This window comes from Narcine bancroftii, chromosome 12, assembly GCF_036971445.1.
Source record: "Narcine bancroftii isolate sNarBan1 chromosome 12, sNarBan1.hap1, whole genome shotgun sequence".
In the NCBI taxonomy this organism is placed as follows: Eukaryota; Metazoa; Chordata; class Chondrichthyes; order Torpediniformes; family Narcinidae; genus Narcine; species Narcine bancroftii.
This window is the reverse complement of record NC_091480.1, coordinates 29,138,037-29,162,785: the sequence shown is the minus strand read 5'-3', so window position 1 is coordinate 29,162,785 and position 24,749 is coordinate 29,138,037. Positions and strand designations below refer to the sequence as shown.

The 24,749-nt window shown below is 39.1% G+C and overlaps 1 protein-coding gene across 7 annotated transcripts in view; it reads right to left on the bottom strand.

Moving 5' to 3' along the window:
• The window catches only part of rpusd1 (RNA pseudouridine synthase domain containing 1), a 97,722-nt gene that overhangs the window by 42,288 nt on the left and 30,685 nt on the right, over positions 1 to 24,749 (bottom strand). For 3 of the 7 annotated variants that reach the window (XM_069906781.1, XM_069906779.1, XM_069906777.1), the window contains one exon: positions 22,138 to 23,530. In XM_069906781.1, the coding sequence (XP_069762882.1) occupies positions 23,139 to 23,530 (392 nt within the window). In that variant the 3' untranslated portion in view covers positions 22,138 to 23,138. Of the gene's footprint in view, positions 1 to 18,630; positions 23,531 to 24,749 lie in introns of those variants that run through there. The other 4 variants (XR_011347523.1, XM_069906783.1, XM_069906780.1 and 1 more) reach the window with 3 other exon arrangements.

Below are 24,749 nucleotides of genomic sequence, written 5' to 3'. Positions count from 1 at the left end.
TTTTCATAATGACATCATAAACTATTTCTTAGAAAAATATTTGTCCATTTCCTATAGCTAGCAATTCCTTTTTTCTAAATTGCTGTGGACTTCCCTCGACCAATCATGATTCCCGTTTAAACAAATTCCATTTGCATGCACGAAGTCTAGATGCTGCCACCCCTTGCCAGTTCGTGTTCCTGACTGAATGCCTTTTAAATGTTACTACTGTTTCTATCCCCTCTCCCAGTGGTGTGCTCCAGGCACCAACCACTCTCAAAATACCTATCCTTCTGCTCTACATTTTGCACGACAGACTATCAACGTACTCGGTCTCTAACTGCTACCATTTACTCATTGATGAGACAAGCTGATTGCAGTTTATCCCAAGTGTCACTCTTATTTACCCTGAGTCATCTCCATGCATCATAGCACATTCCTTTTATGTCATTTCTGATGAAGGGCTGCAGATATGAAGTATCGACTCTGCTTTACTTCCTGAACTGATGAGATCTCGCGTTAACTGAATAACTACATGCTTAAAATGGGAAATGGTGGGTTTTCCAAATCACGGTAAATGAATTTTGCATTGATTGAAGTAGCAGTTTCTTTTATCCAAGTTTTTTGAATTACCTTCCTAAATCTCCTTGCTTCCCTTTTTTAATATGCTCCTTTAAAAAGTTATGATCCAGAAATTCTAGTGCACTCAAATTGGTGCAGTAGATACATTTCTAATGATAATTTGATATCTGAATCCCCAATCTGAACTTTAGTTACAGCCAAGCTATTAAGCCGGAGATAAATTTTTTTCAATGAAGCCCAACCCTGTACTGTGGCTTGAAGTAGACAGTGGTCAGATGGGAAGAGAGACAAGGTGTCAAGGAAGCGATTGGAGAAGAGGATTCTCACCAAGGACTGAGGGTGAGAAAACATTGTCACAGACAGAGAACAGTGCATCAGAAATGTGGGAGTATGCGAGGGAGGCGAAGGAATTGCTAGGATCATCATGGAAGCAACCGTACTTAGGCAATCTTTGAAGAACCAAATCCTTATGCTATAATCCTGGATTCAGACCCCAGTAGTAAATAAAATGCAACCGTCTCATTCATGGGCCTTGCCGTTTGGTGTGGGTGATCATGTCTCTCCATCCATCACGATCTCTGATCTTCCAAATTGTAGTTGTGGACTCCCCCTGTTTTCCTTTGGTGAAGGCTCCATCTTTGAGCTGAGACCATAGTAGATGTTGAGTTCATGATTATACATGGGAAGAATACTGTGGTTTCCCATTGCCTTCTTCAGTTGCGGTGTTCATACTGGATGGGTCACCCTGGCCATTGATCAGCTGATTCATCTGCCCAGTGTTTTTAGTTTTACAACCATAAATTCCAATTTGTAGAATCTGCTTGTTAAAAAAACCATCCGGCATATGGAATCCATGGCTTCACATGAACCTGAATGGGAGGCTAAACACCTTGCTCAAGGGCGACCTGTAGGCCATCAGATGGAAGGAGCGCCTTACTTCTCTTTTTGCTGAGCAAATGCACAGAACCTACACTGCAACTGTACATACTCGTGGAATCGTCGATTCTGTGTAATAGTCGATCCCACCTCCCACTTTTTGCCCAAAAATCAATTCTTTCTATGAACCGTGTAAAAGTTGACCCCACCCCACCCCCCCACCCCCATTTTTGGCCCTGACCACTGGATCCTCTTGCCCCAGCGGTCCACCCATCTGAACTCCCATCGCCCCAACCACCCATCCAGCTGAGCTAATTCCCCGACCATGGACTTACCACCTGGTCCTGGCCATCTGAGCTCCCAGCACCTTGAATGATGCAGTAATTCAAGAGGTCAAAAGTTTGACTCGTGTAAATCAACCCCTCCCCCTTTTAAGGCCTCAAAATGTGGTCCAAAAAATTCAACAATTACATAATGTGGTAAATTCTGTCATTATCCTTCTGGCATCAAACTTGATGTCAGTGCAAAACTGGTTCTTTAAATCTGCTGTTAATAATCCCTCTCCAATTAGATTCTCTACTTCCTCATTGGGTGACCCCAATCAATGCACATTAGCAACCACCTCCTCCTTGCTGATATCAATACAGGGACATATCAAAACTGTGCACTTGGTCTTCTGTTCTAGTCCCTCTGTACTCATGATGATGTAACCACATTTGGCTCCAATGCCATTTACAAATTTGACTTCAGGTTGCTGGTCAAATAGCAGGAAATGACGAGTCATTACAGATGGAGATCAAGAATCTGTGTAGTTTCAAAACAGCAATCTTACTCTGAACATCAGCAAAACCATGGAGCTTGAAGTGGAGGCCAAGGGAGCACACCTGTCTTCATTAACGGGACAGTGGTGAAGAGGGTTAATATTTTCAAATTCCTGGGAGTCCCTATATTGGAGGGCCTCTCCTAAATCCAGCACATTAAAGCAACTATGAAAAAGGCACGCCAGCAGCTGAGACTTTCTGATATAACAGATGATTTAACATAATAGCCCCTTTCACACTTCCATCCCAGTAAATCAGCTGTTCAGTGTCCTGGGATAGGAAAGGGGGCTTGGCCTTATACACTAGACCACTCCTAACCAGGTCACTGAAAACTTTCACACTTGCAAGGGTTTATACCCAGCGTTTGGTCTGTTCTACCTTTAATAGGAAGTGCTTGCAATGCAATTTCCAGTTTCACACTTGTCTGATCTGAAGAAGCCGGGTATTGTACTAGGTAGGGGTCGAGGCTGGCAATCCCCAGTGTGAGATGATGTCATCTGACTCAGGTGTCGAGCACATTTTGCTTTCACACTTGCCACTTTAAAGGCCGTTTGGCATTTGATTCATGGGATCACTGGCAAGTGTGAAAGGGGCTATTGTTGAATATTCCATCAAATTTCTACAATTGTTGGTTGCATCTCAGCCTAACTTGGTAACTTGAATGCCCAGAAACAGAGGCACCGATCTTCTGTCCACTGAAGGCATCCATGAGAGATGCTGCTTCAAGAGTGCAGTCGGCATCATAAAATAACCCATTACCCTGGTCATAATCTCTTCTTGTCACTCCCTTCAGGCGGAAGGTACAGAAGTATGAAGTTCAGAGCCTACAGGTACAAGAAGAGTTCTTGACCAACCGCTATCAGCATTCTTGAACTTGTCGCTCCTACCCTAACCTACTCCAGAACCAACAAAAGATCCGTCTCTGGTCATTTATTTTTGACTATTGTCATCAGTGAACCTTATGTACCTGATTGGCTGCAGCAAGCAAGAATTGTGATGCATCTATACACTGTAGTTATGTACATGACAATAAACTCGCATTGACAGGGGAATCACCTCTTCAAAAAACATTTCTATGATTTATTGGAATAGATCATTTTGGCATTTTTAAATGTCAATTCAAACATTGTTCTTTTTCATATTGTGTAATTGTTAAACATCAAAAGTTCCCTGCCCCCACAGTAAAATAATCAAAGCCCTCCAAGTAGTTAACATGCATGACTTACATAAAACCAGTTTTGCATATAGTGTATTGCCAATTTTAAAATTAATTATTACAACTTTTCTTTTCCTGCTGCATTGATTCACAGGATGTAAGTAATATCTGTAGTGTCTGCAATGACTGATTACCCCCACCTTTAGAAAAATTGATGTCAAGTGACTTTATGGAATCCATGCAAGACCCAAAATGTCAATCATTCATTTCCCTCCACAGATGCTATTTGACCTGCTGAGTTCCTCCAGCAGTTTGTTTTTTTAAATTCCAGATCTCCTGCATCTGCAGTCTCTTCTATCTACATTCTCACAGCTGTTAACCACAGAACATTATAGCACAGTCCCTTCAGCTCACAATTTTGTGCTGACTTATGTATAGTAAAAGTCCTAAAGTCCAGACTGCTTCGGGATTGGGTCAGTCTGGATTTTCAGATTTTCCGGATCCTCGGGCAGTACATCTGTGGCGCTTACACAATGCACACACGCAACCAATGCACATACACAAAAGCAGTCATCGAGAAGTCCAGATTCTGCGGTGGTCCAGCAGATTTCAGCCGAGAGTTTGAGAAATCCAGATTTTTGGACTTTTACTGTAAAACTAAATGAAACCCTCCCAATCCTTTCATCCTTGTGTGTGTTTAAATCTCTTAAATGCCCCTATTGTAACAGCCCCCATCACCACCCATGGCAATGCATTCCATCCAGGCACCCAGTACTCTTTTTACCCCTGATGTCTCCTTTAAACCTTCCTCCTTCATGTAGCAAGTTCCACGATTGATCCGGAAGCTTGGACTAATGATCCAAAGACAAATTCAAAACTGGCTACAGCTGGAAAAGTGAAATTTGAAAATAAAAACAGTCATCTACATCAATGCAGATATTAGTGGCCATGAACCTGTTGGGTTGCCATAAAGTGCCTCAAAAAACAGAACAAAAAAAAATTGAGAACGAAGCAAACTTTGATTGCAAATTTCCTGCTTCTAATTTTCCTCTCTGGCTTCCAGTATTTCAGGTGACATTTGCCTCCAGCTATTCGCACCACCTCTAGACAGACATTCCTTTATCAAAGAAACACAAGAACTGCAGATACCACAACCAGTTGTCATTCGACTCACCTGCTCCCCACCCATAACTGACTTTTGTTCTCTCCACCTCTACCGATCCTCAAAATTGAAACTTAAAACTGGTTTCGTTTCTCAGTTTCTTGTTCTGATGAGATGAGAGAACACAAACAAACTGAATTATTTCCAGTGATTTCTGTGTCTCGTTTCAGATTGCAGCAAACTGTTAGGCCTCACCATCTTCGACTGCCTCATGAATGACCATTCTTTCTACATCACCTTTGTTGACCTCACCAAAGCCTTCGACACCGTGAGTAAGAAAGGGCTTTGGCAAATACTAGAGCGCCTCGGATGCCCCCCAAAGTTCCTCAACATGGTTATCCAACTGCACGAAAACCAACAAGGTCGGGTCAGATACAGCAATGATGGCGGGTCAGATACAGCAATGAGCTCTCTGAACCCTTCTCCATTAACAATGGCATGAAGCAAGGCTGCGTTCTCGCACCAACCCTCTTTTCAATCTTCTTCAGCATGATGCTGAACCAAGCCATGAAAGACCCCAACAATGAAGACGCTGTTTACATCCGGTACCGCACGGATGGCAGTCTCTTCAATCTGAGGCGCCTGCAAGCTCACACCAAGACACAAGAGCAACTTGTCTGTGAACTACTCTTTGCAGACGATGCCGCTTTAGTTGCCCATTCAGAGCCAGCTCTTCAGCGCTTGACGTCCTGTTTTGCGGAAACTGCCAAAATGTTTGGCCTGGAAGTCAGCCTGAAGAAAACTGAGGTCCTCCATCAGCCACCTCCCCACCATGACTACCAGCCCTCTCCCCCCACATCTCCATCGGGGCACACAAAACTCAAAACGGTCAACCAGTTTACCTATCTCGGCTGCACCATTTCATCGGATGCAAGGATCGACAACGAGATAGACAACAGACTCGCCAAGGCAAATAGTGCCTTTGGAAGACTACACAAAAGAGTCTGGAAAAGCAACCAACTGAAAAACCTCACAAAGATTAGCGTATACAGAGCCGTTGTCATACCCACACTCCTGTTCGGCTCCGAATCATGGGGTGAATGGTTCCCTGATGAATACATAATATTAAATTCCACTTGCAGCCCCTCAGCACATGAAGAGCCCTTTGTTTTCATTGAGCCAAACAGCATGGAACAGGCTTTTGGGCCCAGCTCGTCCCTGTTACGAAGTTAGCATTCAGATCTAGTTCTTTGTGTCTACATATAGTCCATATCTACCCGCCTCTTCACATCTTTAGAATGTTAGAATTGGACCCAGTTATACAATTTCTTCTGGCAGATTGCACCAGATACAGGCCAGCTTCGAACTGAAAAAGTTGCCCGTCAGAACCCTCTTAAATCTCTCCCGTCACCCTCTCTTCTAGAATTGTGTACCCTGGGAAAAAGACAATTCACTTGATGCATGTCCCTCAGTTTTATATACCTTTATAAGATTGTCCCTTAGCCTGCTATCCTCCATGGAATAAAGACCCAGTCCGACCATCCTCTTCTGATAACTCAAGCCGTCCAGTTCTGACAACATCCAAGTGAATCTCCCCTGAAAATTATCGATATCCTTCCAAGAGCTGGGTGACTAGAACTCCACAAAGAACTTCAAAAGTATTATCTCACCAACACCTATAGCTGCACCATGAGGTCCCAGTTTTTGCCCTCTATACCTTTCCCAATGAATGCAAGCACGCTAAATGCCTTCTGTACTACCCAGTCAACCAGAGTTGCCATCTTAAGGTGCACTTCCAGGTGTTTCTCTTCGACAAAACTCTCAAGGGCTCAGTCAGTGTGCAAGTCCTGCCCTGATTAGACTTTTGAAAGTCCAGCACACCACACTGTTCAGAGTTAAATCTTATTTGCACTCTTTGGCCCATCTCCCCAACTGCTGTATATTTAGGTATCCTTTCTCACTGTCCACACCACCATAAATTTTGGTGTCACCTGCAAACATAATAATCACGTTAACAATATTATTTATATTAACAATTTGGATGACAAATAATAGACCTGTCATCAACCCCTGTGGGACCCCATTGGTCATAGGTGTCCAATCAGAAAGCGAACGCTTCATGACCAACCTCTGAATCCTTCCACCAAGCCAGCATTGAAACCAATTGGCCAGCTCACCTTGAATGCCAGTTGATCCAACTTCTCAGACTAACTTGCCATGTGGGACCATGTCAAAGACCTTGCTCTAGAGGTGGCCAATTTTTAATTTAGACATACAGCACAGTAACAGGCCATTTGGGCCACGAATACATACAGGTGGTGCAGGTTAATTGGATGGCACAGACTTGTAGGCTGAAATTATGTTGCATGTCTAAATTAAAAGATTGGCCTCCCCTAGAACATCCTCATCCATCCTTTTGGTCCCTTTGTGAGCAATGATTTCCCACATGAAAGTTGTACTGACTACCTCAAAACACTTACTGCTTTCCCAAATCCACTTCTTCCCAATCCCTCTGGCAAATCTCCCACTACGGATGTCTGCCTCAGAGTTCCCTGGCTTGTGCTAGCTGCTTTTTAAATTATAACATCAGCATTCTCACACAGTTTAACAGGTGACAAGTTACATTTGGTCCACAAAAAGCCACCCTCTAAGAAGAGTGATTGTAACCATTTATCCTTGATATACAATGGGACACCATCGCCATCTTCCACCATCAATATCCTGAGAGTCGCTACTGCACCAGCCGCACAAACCCTGACTAGAATAAAGTTCAAATTTATTGCCAGAGTACATACAACCCGGAGGTTCTTTTTCCTGCGGACCAGGCAAAATTACTCAAGAAGAAATAATATATACAAAGAGAGAAATCTAAACAAAGAGCCTTTGAGTCTGTTGTTTAGGAGTTTGATGGTTGAGGGGTAGCAACTATTGCTGAACCTTGTACAAATCTTGTGACACCGACACCTCTTACTTGATGGGAGCAGCAAGACTGAGCATGTCCTGGGTGATGTGGATTCTTGATGATCACTGCTGCTCTCTGACAGTGTTCCATGTAGATGTTTTCAATGATGGGGAGAATTTTTTCAATTATGCATTGGGCTGTGACCACTACCTTTCTCAGGGTTTTCTGCTCAGAGGTATTAGTGTCTCCTTAGCAGGTCATGATGCACACCACTCAGCACCTTTCCACTCCACATCTCGAGAAGTTTGCCAAGGTTTCCGATGACATGCTGAACTTCTGCAAACTCCTAAGGAAGTAGAGGCTCTGTCGTGCTTTCTTGATGACATTGGTATGATATATCCAGGACAGGTCCTCTGAAATAGCAACTCCAAGGAATTTAAATTTGCTCATCCTTTCACTGGGTCATACACATCTGGTTTTTCTTTCCTGAAGTCTACAATCAGCTCCTTGGTCTTGGTGACATTGAGCAAGATGTGGTTCTTTGCATACCGTTTAGCCAATCTCCCTCCTTTATGCTGACACATTGCCCCTAGGGTGGTGTCGTCACCATATTTGTAAATTGTATTGTTGTCACAGGTGTAAAGCGAGTCACAGGTGTAAAGCGAGTAGAGCAAAGGACCAAGTACACAACCTTTTGGGTGTAAATTATGGAGAGGTCCTTGCCAATCTACACTGATTGGGACCTAGAGATGAGGAAATCCAGGAACCAATTATACAGTGGGGTATTTGAGGCCCAGGTCTTGGAGTTTGCTGATTAGTTTTGAGGGGATGATGGTGTTGAATGCCATACAGTAGATTAGAGAAGTGCATCCTGCAACTAGCCACTCTCTTCCTGACACCACAGAGCCTTTTCAACAGCTACAAGGTGCAAATCAGGTGTGTAATATGATAGTTTTCACTTAGCTGCTTGACTGCAGTTCAAGTTCTGAAGCTGGTCAGCACCATCTTGGATAAAGCTCCCCATGCAATTGGTACCCCATCCGGCACCCTAAGCATTCATTCCCTCCATCACCAGCTGAGTGGTTGCAGTGAACATCGTGTTCAAAATACATGAACTCATCCAGACTAATCCAACAACACCTCCCAAAATTGTGAGCTCTGGCATTGAAAACAACAGCAGACTATGAACAGGAAGACCATGACCACCTTCAGGTGCTTCATTACACTGGACACTATTCTGATCTGGAAATATAATCACTGTTTCTTCCCTTTTGCTGAGTCTAAATACAAGTGTGGAGGTGCCTTCACACAAAGGACTGCAATGTTTTTTTTAAACAATTTTTTTAACTTTTCACAGTGAACCATATCAACCAAAATATGTACAAACGTATCACATTAAATTTACACAGAGATCTTTTCTCCCCTTTCTCCCCCTCCCTTTCCCTCCCTCACTTCTACCCAACCCCCTCCAATACCCATAAATATTCAACATATACAATACAATAAAACCACAAAACAATATTTTCAGACAAAGAAAAATAAACAAGAAAAATACATCATCTATTTATTACACACTGAAACTAGTCATTTTGTCTTCTTATCATTTCATTCTCATTTTAGGGGACGGAGATCATAGGCAAGTTCTCTCTGATATGTTCCATGTATGGTTCCCAAATTTGTTCAAACATTGTGAGTTTATTTTTTTTAATTATGTTATTTTTTTCCAATGAAATACATTTATTCATTTCCATGTACCATTGCTGTATTCTCATGCTCTCTTCCATTTTCCAAGTGGACATTATACATTTTTTTTGCTATCGCTAGGCTATCATAATGAATTTTTTTTGCACTTTATCCAAATTGAGGCCTAATTCTCTACCTCTTATGTTACTTAAAAGAAATATCTCTGGTTTTTTTGGTATGTTATTTTTTATAATTTTATTTAGTATCTGATTTAATTCTTCCCAAAACGTATTTACTTTCGTACATGCTCAAGATGCATGTAATGTTGTTCCATTTCCTTCTTACAGCGAAAACATCTATCTGATAATGTGGAATCCCTTTTTTTTAATTTTTGAGGAGTAATATATACCCTATGTAACCAATTCTACTGTATCATGCATAACCTTTTGTTTATTGTATTCTTCATAGTTCCAGAACATAACTTTTCCCATACTTCATTTTTTATCTTTATGTTTAGATCCATTTCCCACTTCTGCTTAGGTTTATAGTTTATTTCATTTTCCTTATCTTGCAGCTTAATGTACATGTTGGTTATAAATCTTTTGATTATCATTGTGTCTGTAATCATATATTCAAAGTTGCTTCCTTCAGGTAATCTCAAGCTGTTTCCCAATTTATCCTTTAAATAAGCTTTCGATTGATGATGTGCAAACATTGTACCATGAGTTATTCCATATTTGTACTTCAACTGTTCAAATGCTAATAAATTATTTCCCAAAAAAAGTTTTCTATCCCATTCTCTAAAGGAAAGGCTGTCTATTGTAAAAGGGATCAGCAGATTTTGCATCAATAGTAATTTTGGTAGTTAAATCATTTTTTTCCTTTCTAAGTGGATCTTCTTCCATGTATGAAGTAAATGATGCAGTACTGGTGAGTTTTTATATTGCACCAGCTTTTCATCCCACTTATAAAGTATATGTCCGCCCTATTTTATCTAGTTCTATCTTAGTCCAGTCTGGTTTTTCCCTTGTCTAGAAAAAATCTGATAACTACCTCAATTGTGCGGCTCTATAATAATTTCTAAAATTTGGTAACTGTAAACCATCTTGATTATACCTCTCTGTTAATTTATCTAATGCTACCCTTGGATTCCTCCCTTTCCACAAGAATTTCCTTATTAGTTTCTTTAGTTCATTAAAGAATTTTTCTGTTAAGGGAATTGGTAATGTTTAAAATAAGTATTGTATCCTTGGGAACATGTTCATTTTAATGCAGTTTACCCTCCCTATCAACATTAGCGGTAATTCTTTCCATTGTTCTAAGTCTTCCTGCAATTTCTTTATTAGTGGCTGATAATTTAGTTTGTACAAGTGGTCTAAGTTATTATCCAACCTGATACCATTTAAATTGTGATTCTTTTTTAAATCCTGTATAGTCTGCGTTACTCATTGGCATCATTTCACTTTTATTTGTATTGGTCTTGTACTCCGATATTTCTCCATATTCCTTCAATTTTTTATGTAATTCTTTTACTGATATTTCTGGTTTTGTTAGGTATACTATGATGTCATCTGCAAATAAGCTGATTTTATACTCCTTCTCCTTTATTTTTATCCCTTTTATTTTAGTTTCTATTCTTATCAGTTCTGCCCAAGGTTCTATTGCTAAGGCGAACAATGAGGGGGATAGTGGACATCCCTGTCTAGTTGACCTACTTAATTTAAAGTGACTCAATACATATCCATTTACTGTTACCTTCGCCAATGGTCCATTATACAATGCTTTAATCCAATTTATATATTTTTCTGGTAGATTGAACTTCTGTAATACTTTAAATAAGTAATTCCACTCTACTCTGTCAAAGGCTTTTTCTGCGTCTAGAGCAACAGCCACTGTTGATTTATTTCCTTGAACTGCGTGGATTAGATTAATAAGTTTGCAGATATTGTCCACTGTTCGTCTTTTCTTAATAAATCCAGTTTGATCTTGTTTTACTATTTTTGGTGCACAATCAGCCAATCTGTTTGCTAATAATTTCGCTATTATCTTATAGTCTGAGTTAAGTAGAGATATTGGTCTATATGATGCTGGTTAGTGGATCCTTCCCCGTCTTTGGTACTACTGTAATTACTGCTATCTTACATGAATCTGGCAAGTTTTGTGTTTCTTCTATCTGGTTCATTACTTCCAGGAGAGGAGGAATTAATAACTCTTTAAATGTTTTATAGAATTCTATTGGAAATCCATCCTTTCCTGGTCTTTTATTGTTCAGCAGCATTCCTCTATTTTATCATCTTTCCCCTCGTTCTCAGTTTGATACAATTGTTCATAAAATTTTCATTAATTTCTGTTGGATTATATGTAATTTGTTTGTCCTTTTTCCTTGATGCCCGTATCGTTCTTTTAGCTTGTTCTGTTTTAAGTTGCCAGGCTAATATTCTGTGTTTTTTTTCTCCCAGTTCGTAATACTTTTGCTTTGTTTTCATTATGTTCTTCTCCACCTTTTACATTTGTAATGCTTCGTATTTAATTTTTTTTGTCCACCAATTCTCTCCTTTTCGTTATATCATCCCTTTTTAGTAATTCCTTTTTTGTACTTACTATCTTCCTTTCCAACTGCTCTATTTCCCGATTGTAATCCTTTTTCATCTTAGTCATATAACTTATTATCTGCCCTCTAATGAAGGCTTTCATTGCATCTTTCACTGATCCTGTGTTTATTTCAAAATATGTTTTAATTTGGCATTCAATCAACTCCCTAAATTCTTGTCTTAAGTAGCATGGAGTTTAACCTCCATCTATATGTTCTTGGTGGGATGTCCTCCAGTTCTATTGCTAATAATAGGGGTGAATGATCTGATAGTAGTCTAGCTTTATACTCAGTTTTCCTAACTCTCCCTTGAATATGGGCTGATAACAAAAACATCAATCCTTGAGTAAGTTTTGTGCCTACTCAAATAATATGAAAATTCCTTCTCTCTTGGGTGTTGCCTCCTCCATATATCCATAAGTTTCATTTCCTGCATTGATTTAACCATAAATTTGGTTACTTTATTCCTTTTACTTGTCTTTTGTCCAGTTTTATCTAACATTGGGTCCAAATTAAGGTTAAAATCTCCTTCTATCAATATATTTCATTGTGTGTCTGCAATCTTCAAAAAAATATCCTGCATAAACTTTTGATCCTCATTAGGCGCATATATATTGAGCAAATTCCAAAATTTCTGAGTATATCTGACGCTTTATCATTGCATACCTCCCTGCCGGATCTATTATTTCCTCCTCTATTTTGATTGGTACATTTTTGTTAACTAGTATGGCTACACCTCTAGCTTTTGAATTATAGGATGCTGTCGTTACGTGTCCTACCCAGTCTCTCTTTAGGTTGTTATGTTCTGCTTCAGTTAGATGCATTTCCTGCACAAATGCTATATCTATTTTTTCCTTCTTCAATAAATTTAGAGGCCTCTTCCTTTTAATTTAGTTATGTATTCCATTAATGTTTATAGTCATATAGTTCAACATGGCCATCTTATATCTTCCATACATCTCTTTTCCACCTCCATCCTCTTTTCCCCATTTTCATCTTAGTTTTTTCTTATTACACTTAATATACAACAACACATTTAAGACATAAAGTACCCCCACAGTTCCCACATCCACTAATACTTTAACCCCAAAAGTTACCCCCCTCTCTGGTTGCCCCATACCCCTTGTCGGGCAACCACAACTCCCCTTTTCATTTGGGTTGCGATCTTGTTTGCAGCATCAACTGATTTTGCAGTGAGTTATTCCCCCTTCACCCAGCTCTCTCCAGAAAACACTTTTTTTAAAAAAAACCACATATAACAAAGCTCTCTTTTTCCCCTTACTCCCTTCCTTCCCTTCTCTTTTCCTTCTTTAGTTTTTTACATATACATTGTTTTTACATCTTTATATAGACTATCGCCGTTCTTCATTCTTGTTACATCTCTTCATCTCTTCTCCTGTCCTGCAAACGTTTTGGAAATTCTTGCGCTTTCTCTGGATCCGAGAACAGTCTGTTTTGCTCCCCGGGTATAAATATTTTAAGCACGGCTGGATGTCTTAATATGAATTTGTAACCTTTTTTCCATAAAGTCGATTTAGCTGTAATAACTCCTCTTTAAGAGTTCAAAACTTATGTCTGGGTAAAAAAATATTTTTTGACCCTTGTATTCCAATGGTTTATTATCTTCTCTAATTTTATTCCTTGCCTGTTCCAGTATATTTTCTCTTGTCGTATATCTCAAAAATTTTACTAAGATGGATCTTGGTTTTTGATGTGCCTGCGGTTTTGGAGCTAATTATCTGTGTGCCCTTTCTATTTCCATTTCTTTCTGCATTTCTGTTGTTCCCAGATCCTTCAGGATCCATCCTTTTATAAATTCCTTCATGTCTGTGCCTTCTTTACCCTCCTTCAGGCCCACTATTTTTGTTGTTTCACCTACTATAATTTTCCAACTTATCAATTTTCTGAGATAACAAATAACAACTCTTGTGTCTCTAATTTTTTTTGTCATTTTTTTCCAATTTTTCCTCGTCATTCACTTCCATTTCTACAGCCATTTCCCGCTCTTCCATATTCTCTATTCTTTCCCCTATTTCTGTCATTACCAGTTCTAACTTTTGCATTTTATCTTCTGTTCTTTTCATTTTCCTTTTAATTGCATTAATCTCTAATGATCACCATTCTTTTAGTGATCTCATTTGTTCTTCAAAAAAGACTTTATTTCTCTTTGTCCATCAGTTTTACCTTCTATTTCTCTGTGAAGATCTTGGTTTCTTCCTCTTCTTCTGTGTCTGTATCCGTGTTTGTCTTCTTTTCTTCATTGTGTCTGTGTCTCTTCTGTTTTTCCTGATTGTCGGGGCTCTTCTTGCTGGGCTGTTCCTCCCCTCTTGGGCTGCTCATCTGTTGTGCTTCTTGATGTTGGTCTTCTTGTCGATCTTCCCTCTGTCTGTCTTCCACGTCTGTTTCGTTGCACCCTCTTCTGCTGTCATCCTTATCCTCCAGCTGAGAGCCCTAATGTCGGGCGTCCCTCAGTTTCTCGGTCTGTGACAGCCCGCTCCTCTGCTGAGCCCCCCTCCTGCTGGAGTCCTCTTTGTCCTCTGATTGCGCATTGCGCAGTTGCACACTTTTGTTTGGATCCGAGAGCCATTTTTGTCGTGCACCGGCTGGTGGGTATTAAGGATGGGCAATAAACAGTGACCTTGCCCTGGCCCTGAAAAATATACAGATCATCCCCACCTGGCTTATTTACAACTTCAAACAAATAATAGAAGAAAGCCATTTGGTTATAGCAATAAAACTACAGAAAGCTGTACAACTAAACCCATGGTAAACAAGGGACTGCAGATGCTGGTAAACTGGAACAGCACACAAAATACTGGTGGAACCCGAGGTCAGGTATCATTCATGGAGAGCAATAGATGGTCAACGTTTCAAGTTTGAGTTGTAGTCCTTTGATATCACTGTCCCAGAACTGGAGAAGAATCATAGAGGTGGATGCTCTATGATGGATGCCAGGGTGGTGTGGAGGAGGTGGACCAAAGAACATTTTCATGCTGTATGACTTACTTTCACCAGATCAGTTGTTTCTATTCATTAGCTTCTCAAGGGCAATTTGTCAGTATACTCCCATGGCAAAACAGTGCAAATGACAAAGTCGGCATGTAGTTCCCTTGCTGGAATGCTTATTTATTGAATCCCAGTTCATAACTGTACGAAAAAACAATTCTCTTGAACAAATGTATTAGCAGTAAGTGGAGACTGCATAGCACATAAGAAAAAAGTCACAAAAGTGCTGGAGAAAAATCAGCAGGTCATGCAGCGTTCTTTATGTCTAAGATACATAACTGACATTTCAGGCCCGAGCAAGTATGAGGAAAAAGCAGGCAGCTGACTCAACATAATGGTGAGGCCAGAAGCACAGGCAAGAGGTCATAGGTACATATGGGTGAGAAGGCAGAAGAGGAAAAAATGGGAAGTGATGGGGTAGCTCTCTGAATGGAGAGAGAGAGAGATCTATGTTAATCCATCCAGTTAGAGAGTGCTCAGACAAAATATTCAGTGCTGTTCCCTGAATTTTAGTGACCTGTTTGTTAGTGTGAATGGGATTATGGACAGACAGGTTGGTGTGAGAGCGGGGCACAGAATTGAAAAGGTTGGCCACTGGGAAGTTCCCACTATTGCGCGGACAAATCAAAGATGCTCTTCGATGTAGAGGTCACAACTCAAGAACTGGATGCAGTAGATGACCCCTGCAGATTCACAGATGTTGCTTCAATTTGGGGCCCTGAATGCTGGCGGAGGAGGATGCAGACTAGGAAATAGTGCAAATGTTCTCCACGAAACTGTCTGCTGTGAGAGCAAGGACTTCCTTGTGGCTAATTCCACCCCCACCCCCACCCCATTCACACACCAACATGTCTGTCCATGGGCTCATTCACTGCAACACCAAGGCCACTCGCAAATTGAAGTAACAATACCCATCATTCTATCTGGGCTCTGTCCAACTAGATGGCATTAACATCAACAACTTCTCCATTTTCTGTTAGGCCCCTCCCCATGTCTCTCCCTATCCTTTCATCTTTCCTCTAGCTCCCCACTCCATTCAGTTATTCCCCCCCATCTCACTCCCCAACATTTTTACTCTTCTGCCCTCACACCTATATACACCTTTGACCTCTTCTGTTTGGGCCTGTGCTCCTCCCCCCCCCCCCCCCCCATCCTTTTATTCAGATGCTTCTTGCTCAAACCTAGACAAAGAGCTCAGGCCTGAAATGTTGGTTTACCATAAAGAACATTGCGTAACCTACTGAGTTTCTCCAGCACTCGTGATTAAACTACAGTGTCGCAGACTTTCTTGTTTAACTAAGAACGTGACATGTTTTGCCATATACATCAGATTCATAAGATACACTGTGAAAAACAGATAACAATGTTTATAAAACAAGCTCAAACTTGACATCCACATGAGCAGCAAGCTTTTGGCATTATCCTGAAAACTGGTGCTTTGTGAATACATTATATTCCGTTCTAACCCAAAGAAATTTCATATTGCAGCAGAACAGTAACATTTTTTCATCTCTTTAGATGCTGAAAAAGCATCCAAAAGAGTGGAATAGGAATATTTATTTTGTGTACAAGAGAAATTTAACCGAGGTTCTCGATTTATTAATTGGATTAAATTGATATATCTATCCCCTACAGATTCAATTGAATCCAAACCTTTAAGAGGGCTTAAGCGACAACCCTTCTATTTAATTTAGCTTTGGAACCATTAGCGGTTGTTTTTCGGCAATCAACAGAGATCTCTGGAATCTCTAGAGATGGAAATATTCATAAGGTATCTCTCCATGCTGATGATCTCCTGCTATACATATCCAATCCTGACCATTCAATTCCACATATTTTGCTTCTTCTCAATCAATTTGGTCAGTTTTCGGCTATAAATTAAACCTCCAAAAGAGTAAAATATTCTTTTTGAACTTCCTGATCTTTAGATTCCTCTGTCCCTTTTAAAATAGTTAAAAATCAATTTAATTATCTAGGTATTACAAAAAAATTGAATAATTTGCTTAAGGAAAATTTCCTTACCTTACTGAATTATGCTCTTTTGAGGACTTTAATTGGACATGTTAATATTCAAAACAAATATTTTGCTTAAATTCTTATACAACTTTCATGTAGTACCAGTTTTTGTTCCTAAATCTTTTTTTGATTCATTAGATCAAAAAGATTTTCCTTCAAAGTAATAAGTTTGGCATTACCTAACTTTAGATTTTATTACTGGCTCTGAATATTAGATACATTACTATTTGGATTCATCGTAATGAATACCAAGGTGCTTCAAGATGGATTGAACCAGAGAATAAGTCTACTAAAAGGTATTCTCTCCTTTCTGATACTTGGGGAACACCCTTGCCTTTTTTGGCTTCCAAATTAATTGATAATTTGGTCGTCAGACACACTGAGAATTTGGTTTCAATTTAGAAAACATTTTGGTTACCATAGGTTTTTTATTGATTAGCCCTATTCTACGTAACTTTTTTTAAACCTTTGGTCCAAGATATTGGTTATACTCAGAGGCTAAGCTTGGGTATCCAACATTTTTGAACAAATTGACCAAAATTTTTCTTCTTTTGTACAATTATCTATTAAATTTTAAATACCTAAACATCACTTTTTTTGTTATTTATAGATTAGGAGTTTCTTAAATTCTTTATCGTTGAAGCTTCCCCAGGATTTAGATCTTAATTTTATTTGGGAAGTATATAATTTTAAACCTAATCATAAAGGATTGCTTTCTGCCCTTTATGAATTACTTTCAAGATCTAGGATAGTTTCCTGGGTGGTATTAAGAAAATATGGGAACAAGACTTTTAACAACCATTTGCCGAAACTACGTGTTCACTCATCTTCTCTTTGTGCTGGGCATCCATTACTACAATTTAAAGTAATCCATTGAGCACACTTTTCCAAGGTTCAGTTAACTACATTTTATCCTAATTTCCTCTAAATGTGATAAATGTGTAACTGAGGAAGGTACATTGTATCCTATGTTTTGGCTACGTCCTTCTCTGTTAATTTCTGGCAAGGGGTATTTCGCACTTATCAATATTAACTTGATTCCTGGCCCTTTCATTGTTATTTTTGGAATGAGTGAGCCAATGGATTTAATAAACTTTTTCCACAATCCCATATAGTGGCTTTTACTTCCCTCGTTGCTAGAAGAGCCATTCTGCTGGGATGGAAAGATGCTGTCCCTCCCTCTCATACTCAATGGTTGTCAAATGTGATGGTGTGTCTGTCTCTCTCTCTCTCTCTCTCTCTCTCTCGAGAAAAAAAATCAGCTGATCTACTATTGCAATGAATCTTAACTTTCTCTTTGGGGTCCTTTTCTCAATTACTTTCAAAACTTGTAGACTATCTTTGTTTTTTTTCCATGACCCTCATGGCTTCTCTTCTACATAAAAATATTATTGATAAAAATTATTGCCTTATTCATTGGATATGATTAAAAATGAGACTGAATGGCTCATGAGTACCATATTTCTCTGTGATAAAATTTCCCAGTGAACTGACCACTTGCATGCTACTTCCAAATGACGATGCAGCACAGTGACGGAGCAACTTGGGGTGCTGTTCCCTCATAGCCCCGACGGACCTTGGTCAATCTGACCTCAGCTACCTCCTAAATTTATTGGCTATTGTAAATTACTCAAGGGAATCAAAGTGGAACTGGGAGAAGTGAGAGAAAGCAAGGTGGAAGACTACAGGGAAATAAGGAAACACATGACTCTACTGCCAAAACTAGTACTGTCAATTATAAGTGCAGACTAAAATTAGCAAGGTAATGATTTTAAAAATCAGAAGTCAGAGAGAAGGAAAAATAAGCAGAAAATATTCAACCACATCTGTCAAGATAAAAATGGTTTCTGAAATAGTTATATTTAATTTTAAGTTCTTTTAAAAATATTTTTATTGAGTTTAACAAAATAATCCCACAAGTTATATTGATAAAGCAAAAGATAACATATACATATCATATAATTAAAATAAATGCACAACAAATTTTAAATTTCATTCATCATTGTCAAATGTGATTTTTAAAATGTTTTAAGCCCATAAATCCATTTATCTAAAAGATAAACCTAAAACTAATACTAATCTAACCCTTTCATCTAATCAAGATTACATGAAAAATTCAAAGATTGATCAAGTTGCGACCTTCAGAAGTCAGTTGGATCACCCAAATCACCTAAATTATGATAGTATGCGATCAATGGGCCGCAAACTTTTTCAAACTGAAACTTTTAATCTTTATTATATCTAATTTTTTTCTAAACTTAGATATGTCACTACATCATGTAGCCACTGTGCATGAGTCGGTGAGAGTCATCTTTCCATTTCATTAAAATTGCTCGCCTGGCTATCAACGTGCTAAAAGCTAAAGCTTTCACTCGAGATGCTGATAAAAGTTTATCCGGTTCATGCGTAAAACCAAACAGGGCAATTCAATGGCATGGATCTAATTTAATCTTAAAAATTGTTGATAAAGACCAAAAAATATTCTCCCAATATCTTCCTAATTTAGGACATTCCCAGAACATATGAATCAATGAGGCTTCAAATATTTCAGACTTTTCACATAATGTAATATAAACAACAATATAAATATAAATCTTGGGATCCACTGGCCATCATGACAGAGGTGCACCAAAGAAAAGGTACAAGGACTGCCTAAAGAAATCTCTTGGTGCCTGCCACATTGACCACCGCCAGTGGGCTGATATCGCCTCAAACCGTGCATCTTGGCGCCTCACAGTTTGGCGGGCAGCAACCTCCTTTGAAGAAGACCGCAGAGCCCACCTCACTGACAAAAGGCAAAGGAGGAAAAATCCAACACCCAACCCCAACCAACCAATTTTCCCCTGCAGCCGCTGCAACCGTGTCTGCCTGTCCCGCATCGGACTTGTCAGCCACAAACGAGCCTGCAGCTGACGTGGACTTTTACCCCCTCCATAAATCTTCGTCCGTGAAGCCAAGCCAAAGAAATATAAATAATAATATAAACAAAATAGAGAGAGTGCAGAGAAGGTTCACGAGAATGTTGACAGGATTTCAGGGTCTGAGCTACAGGGAAAGGTTGTGCAGACTGGGGCTTTTTTCTCTGGAGCGTAGAAGATTGAGAGGGGACTTGATAGAGGTGTTTAAGATTTTAAAAGGGACAGACAGAATAAATGTGGATAGGCTTTTTCAATTAAGAAAGGGGGAGATTCAAACTAGAGGACATGGTTTAAGATTGAAGGGGGAAAATTTCTTTACGCAGAGGGTGGTGGGGATGTGGAATTAGCTTCCGGCAGACATGGTCGAGGCGGGATCATTGGTTACATTTAAGGAAAGACTGGATCATTACATTGATAGGAGGGGACTAGAGGGGTATGGACTGGGTGCTGGTCAGTGGGACTAGGAAGGTGGGGATTTGCTACGGCATGGACTAGTAGGGCTGAACTGGCCTGTTCTGTGCTGTAAGTGGTTATATGGATCACCATCTGCATATAAATAGGATAATTTTAGATAAAATCTTCTTGTATATGACAGGGAAAAGCCCATCTTCAGAAAAGAAAGAGAAATGAGGGAATGTCACTTCCAAATTTTCGATTTTATACTGGGTGATTAATGTACATAGTTTATTTTTATTATTAAAATTTGATAAATTAGTGAATCACCCTTCTTGAGTAGAAATGAAACAACTTTTCTAAGAAATCATCTAAGTTGAAAACACACAATGCTGAAGAGACTCAGCAGGTCAAACAGTGTCCTTTATGTAGCAAAGGTATAGATACATAACTGATGTTTCGGGCTTGAGCCCTTCATTAAAGTCTCTCCAGAATTGTGTGCTTTTACTTCAACCACTGTGTCCACAGAATTCTGTGCTATACCTAATAAATCATCTATGTTGGCAATTTGAGGTTCTGTTTTACCCTTCCCATTTTCTAAATCGACACAAAATCCAATAAAGAGAATTAGACTAAGAATATGGGCTCAATTTAGGAAATTTTTTGGTTATAATAATTTTTCTCTGGCTAGTTCTATTAAAGATAACTGCCTACTCCTACCTTCAGTATTAGAGGAAGGCTTTAAGGAATGGTACAGTTAAATTTAAGTTCTCTAATAGACATTTTAAAAAAAAATATATTTGCAAGCAAGGAATTTTGTTCAGTCTAAATTGAATGCTTTTACTCAAATCGCAGCCTCAAATATTCTTGATCTTTTTGACCTACAATTTGGTCACAGCAGATTGATATCACATATTTATCTTGATCGATTAGTTTTAAGATTAGCCCCAATGGTTGAATGATTGGAAGCGTGATCTTAATATGATTTTTTCAGATGATTGGTATTGTATTTAGCATTGCTTATTGCAATTGAAGATGGTACAGAGAATACACATGCCTAAACTCTAATTTTAACTACTAAGTGGTTCAACACACCCAGATGGAAGACGAGGTGTGGTGCCCCAATCTTACATTGGTCACCACTGAAGCAAAACACGAGGCGAAAGGCAGATCTATCATAGAGAGTGGAGCTGAAATTTAAGTGACAGGCAAAAGGAACTCAGGATCACCCTTGAGTACTGAGCAGAGGTCACCAATCTGCATTGTTGGGCTATGAAGAGGAGACCAAATCTGAAGTATTGAATTAAATAGACTAAATTGGAAAAACAGCAAGCTAATTGCTGCTTCATCAAGATGGACTGCTTGGGTCCTTGGGATAGCAGAAAAGTTAGAGTTAAAAGGACAGTTATTGTGCTTACGGTTGAATGGGAAAATGGTACAATCAAGGGAGCTGTTGGGAGATGGAAGAGTGAAGAGATTCATGTAGGAACAGGCATTTTGCAATCTTGTTCTGGGAGTTGAAGATGTACCTTGTGGTGGAACCCCACTAGAGGTGATGATCACAAATTAATTCAGGTAAAAGAACACACTCTGGGAAATGTGAAGAACACTATTCAACAGTGAAAGTCAATTAAGAGGCAAGATCTACTACATCTCCTCAGCCTCCATATTTTGCCCCCCAAAATATTGTTCATTCAGTATTTTTTTTAATCTAGTTTTAAAAACTAGATTTTCTCCTTGATGAAGATGGTTGACAAAAGGGATCTGTTTTTCCCCTCTCACTGTTTCTTGATCGACTTGCCTGGATTTGCTGCGCTGAACAGCAGTTGAATCTTTTTCACAAAATAATTGAAAACAAGTACAGGAGTAGGTCAATCTGCCCCTCAGTCCTGCACCACCTTTTAATATGATCAGCTGTAGACTACAGTACCCAATTCTTAATACCCCTCCATACTCCTTGATCACTTTAGATGGAAAGAACCATATTCAGCTTCTTTTTGAACATATCTAATGCACTGACCTCCAAAAAGACTCTCTGTGCCAGGGAGTTTCACAAGTTCACAGCTCTGTAAGTCAAGTTTCTCCTTATCTCAGTCCTAATTGGTTTATCTGTTATCCTCAGACTGTGACTCATTGTTAAGGGAAGTCCAGAACATCGGGAATATTCTTCCTGCTTTCTTCTTTCTTGCGTTCTTTCTTTCACCACTTTTATAATAGCAAAGCAAACATGTTTTTTATTTTTATTTTTGGGAAATCCATAACCAGAAATAAAAAAAATACACACACACATGCCCTTTCAGGCCACGAGCCCTTGCCACCCAAATACTGTACAAACCGTATATTTTGGGAGGGAGGAAACTGAAGCACCAGGAGAAAACACGTAGACATGAAGAGAAGATTCTATTCAAGATATTGTCAATGTGAGGTGGGGCTATATACCACATGTATAACTTTTTGAAATAATTTTTGAATTGAATGTAATGCAATTATTATCAAGGAACTACATCTTACTGTGGTTTAAAATTCATAAATAAAATAATGTTAAAAAAGATAGTGTCAATGCAGCCAGGTGTCCCCTACACACAATGTTGTACTTATTCCACCTGAAGTGGTCGGGTTCTGACAGTCATCAAAACCAATGGGAAGTTTAATAAATTATTTCAGAGAAATCTGCCTTCATAAATTGAATATCCTGATTAATTATTTTTCTTTTATACTTACTGGTATTTTCTAAATTCTTAACGAGCATTTTTTAAAAAGTTAGATCAAAGCTTATTCAACAGCATATTTACATAGATGAGGGTGTGATGAGCACATCAAAGTTTTGGTTCACTGAAGAGGGGAAGAGGTGGAACAGCTTTCAAAGACTTGGGACAGTACATTTTTTTAAATCTGAAGGCAGGGATGTCACTAATGATGCTAGTCCATTAAAAGCAGGAGATTCATGGGGTAAAATGGTCAATACCTGTAAAGCAACATAAGCACACATCAATCTGATTGCCCTGGATACCTTATTAACTATGGGCCATTTATCCATCTTGCCAACAAGATGTGGAAAATGCTAAGACTCAGCTTCAAGGCAAAATCCTTTTCTTTTACAAAAGGCTATAAATATTAGCTCACCGCCCACTCATTCAACCACTGCAGGCACTTTTCTCTGTCTTCTTTTGTCTCTTCACTTGACTTTTTCACTTGTATTTTTACAGCTCGAACGCCAGAAACACTATGACCATCACATAGCTCTGTCACACTTTTCCCTTTTAGTTCCTTGATAATATCAGATAGACTATTGACGTACATGCTCATTTCCCATTTGCTGTCCACCAGATGGGTGAAGGGATCAGGCGCGGTCACCTCTACCAGTTCTCCTTCTACAGGGATCCGAAGGTAATAGGCATGAAGCATCATACGATAAGGGCTGCTGTCGGTCTTGAAGCTGTACGTGAAATCCCCCACTATGGGATGCCCCAAGGAGCTGCAATGAACCCTCAGCTGATGTGTTCGGCCTAAACAAAGGAAAGCAAACATACTGAAATAAGTCTCCTCTGTATAGTTCGGAAAACAAAACAGGCATTGCCCATATCACACAAGGATTCTGCTTATTCCTACTAGAGAGTAAAGAAAGTCCAGTTTCTAAAGCCTCTATATTGTATTGCTCCAAGGTACATTTTTTCTTTTCAAATACTCCTCATAATTAAACCAATAATCACGCAAATACTCCTCATAATTAAACCAATAGAATATGTACTGTATCCAGTCAACAAAAATAACATGATACACTTTATTACTTATGCTACTCGCTTGAAAAATGAATGAGAGATTTTGTGAAAGTCCAATTTCCATTCATCAGGTCATCTGTATCTCAGAGTGTCCGTTAATATTATTGGTTACATCTTTAAATCAACTTGACTCTCTATAATGTAATGTCTCATGTTACCACACAAAAGACTGCTCAGCTATCCACTCTACACTAGTTCTCATAGAAATTCCATTCCCCCACTTATTTCCAAACCAGCTATTTTCTCTCATGTACATTCTCTTCTCTGCTGATTCTATTATACCCATCCCAACAGCCTTGGAAGTCAGGAAGTTAACCATTGCTGCAGCATATCCAGCCTCCAATCTGCTGGGGATCATCGTACTTGTGTGGCCATCCCCCATCAATGGTACAACTACTAGATACTGGTAGCTGGAAAATTTGATCATGCTTGTGAGATTAAGTGACAAAACACAGGGGAATAGACTTTCTCTTGTCAGAGTGATTTAGAAGGCAGATTGAAAGAAAGATGAGAGAATCTAGAATTCACTGCCTGAAGCAGATGCCCTCAACACCATGAATCATGGACCTTTTGCTTGTTTCTTTGGCACTACTTTTCACAATTTCTATTTCTACTAAGGTAGCTGGGCACTAAAATGAACATCTAAAGGGGATGAGGACTGCTTCAGCTCTAGACCTTGATAAATAAAGATCCTAAAGTAAAGCTGAGTTAGGTAACTGCCCTTGTCAAAAATGGGCAGTCAGATATCAGAACAATTAAAAGCCAGTTTGCTGTTGGCCAAAAGTCTGATAAACCCAGGTTAACTTCACAAAAGGTACTGTTACAAGCCAAAACCCAGCAGTAACAGATATTCACCATGATTTTAACTATCCTTTAAACATGAAAGCAGGATCAAACTAACTTATTACTATTAACTTACTTAACCCTCTTCTAATTCTAAGTGCAT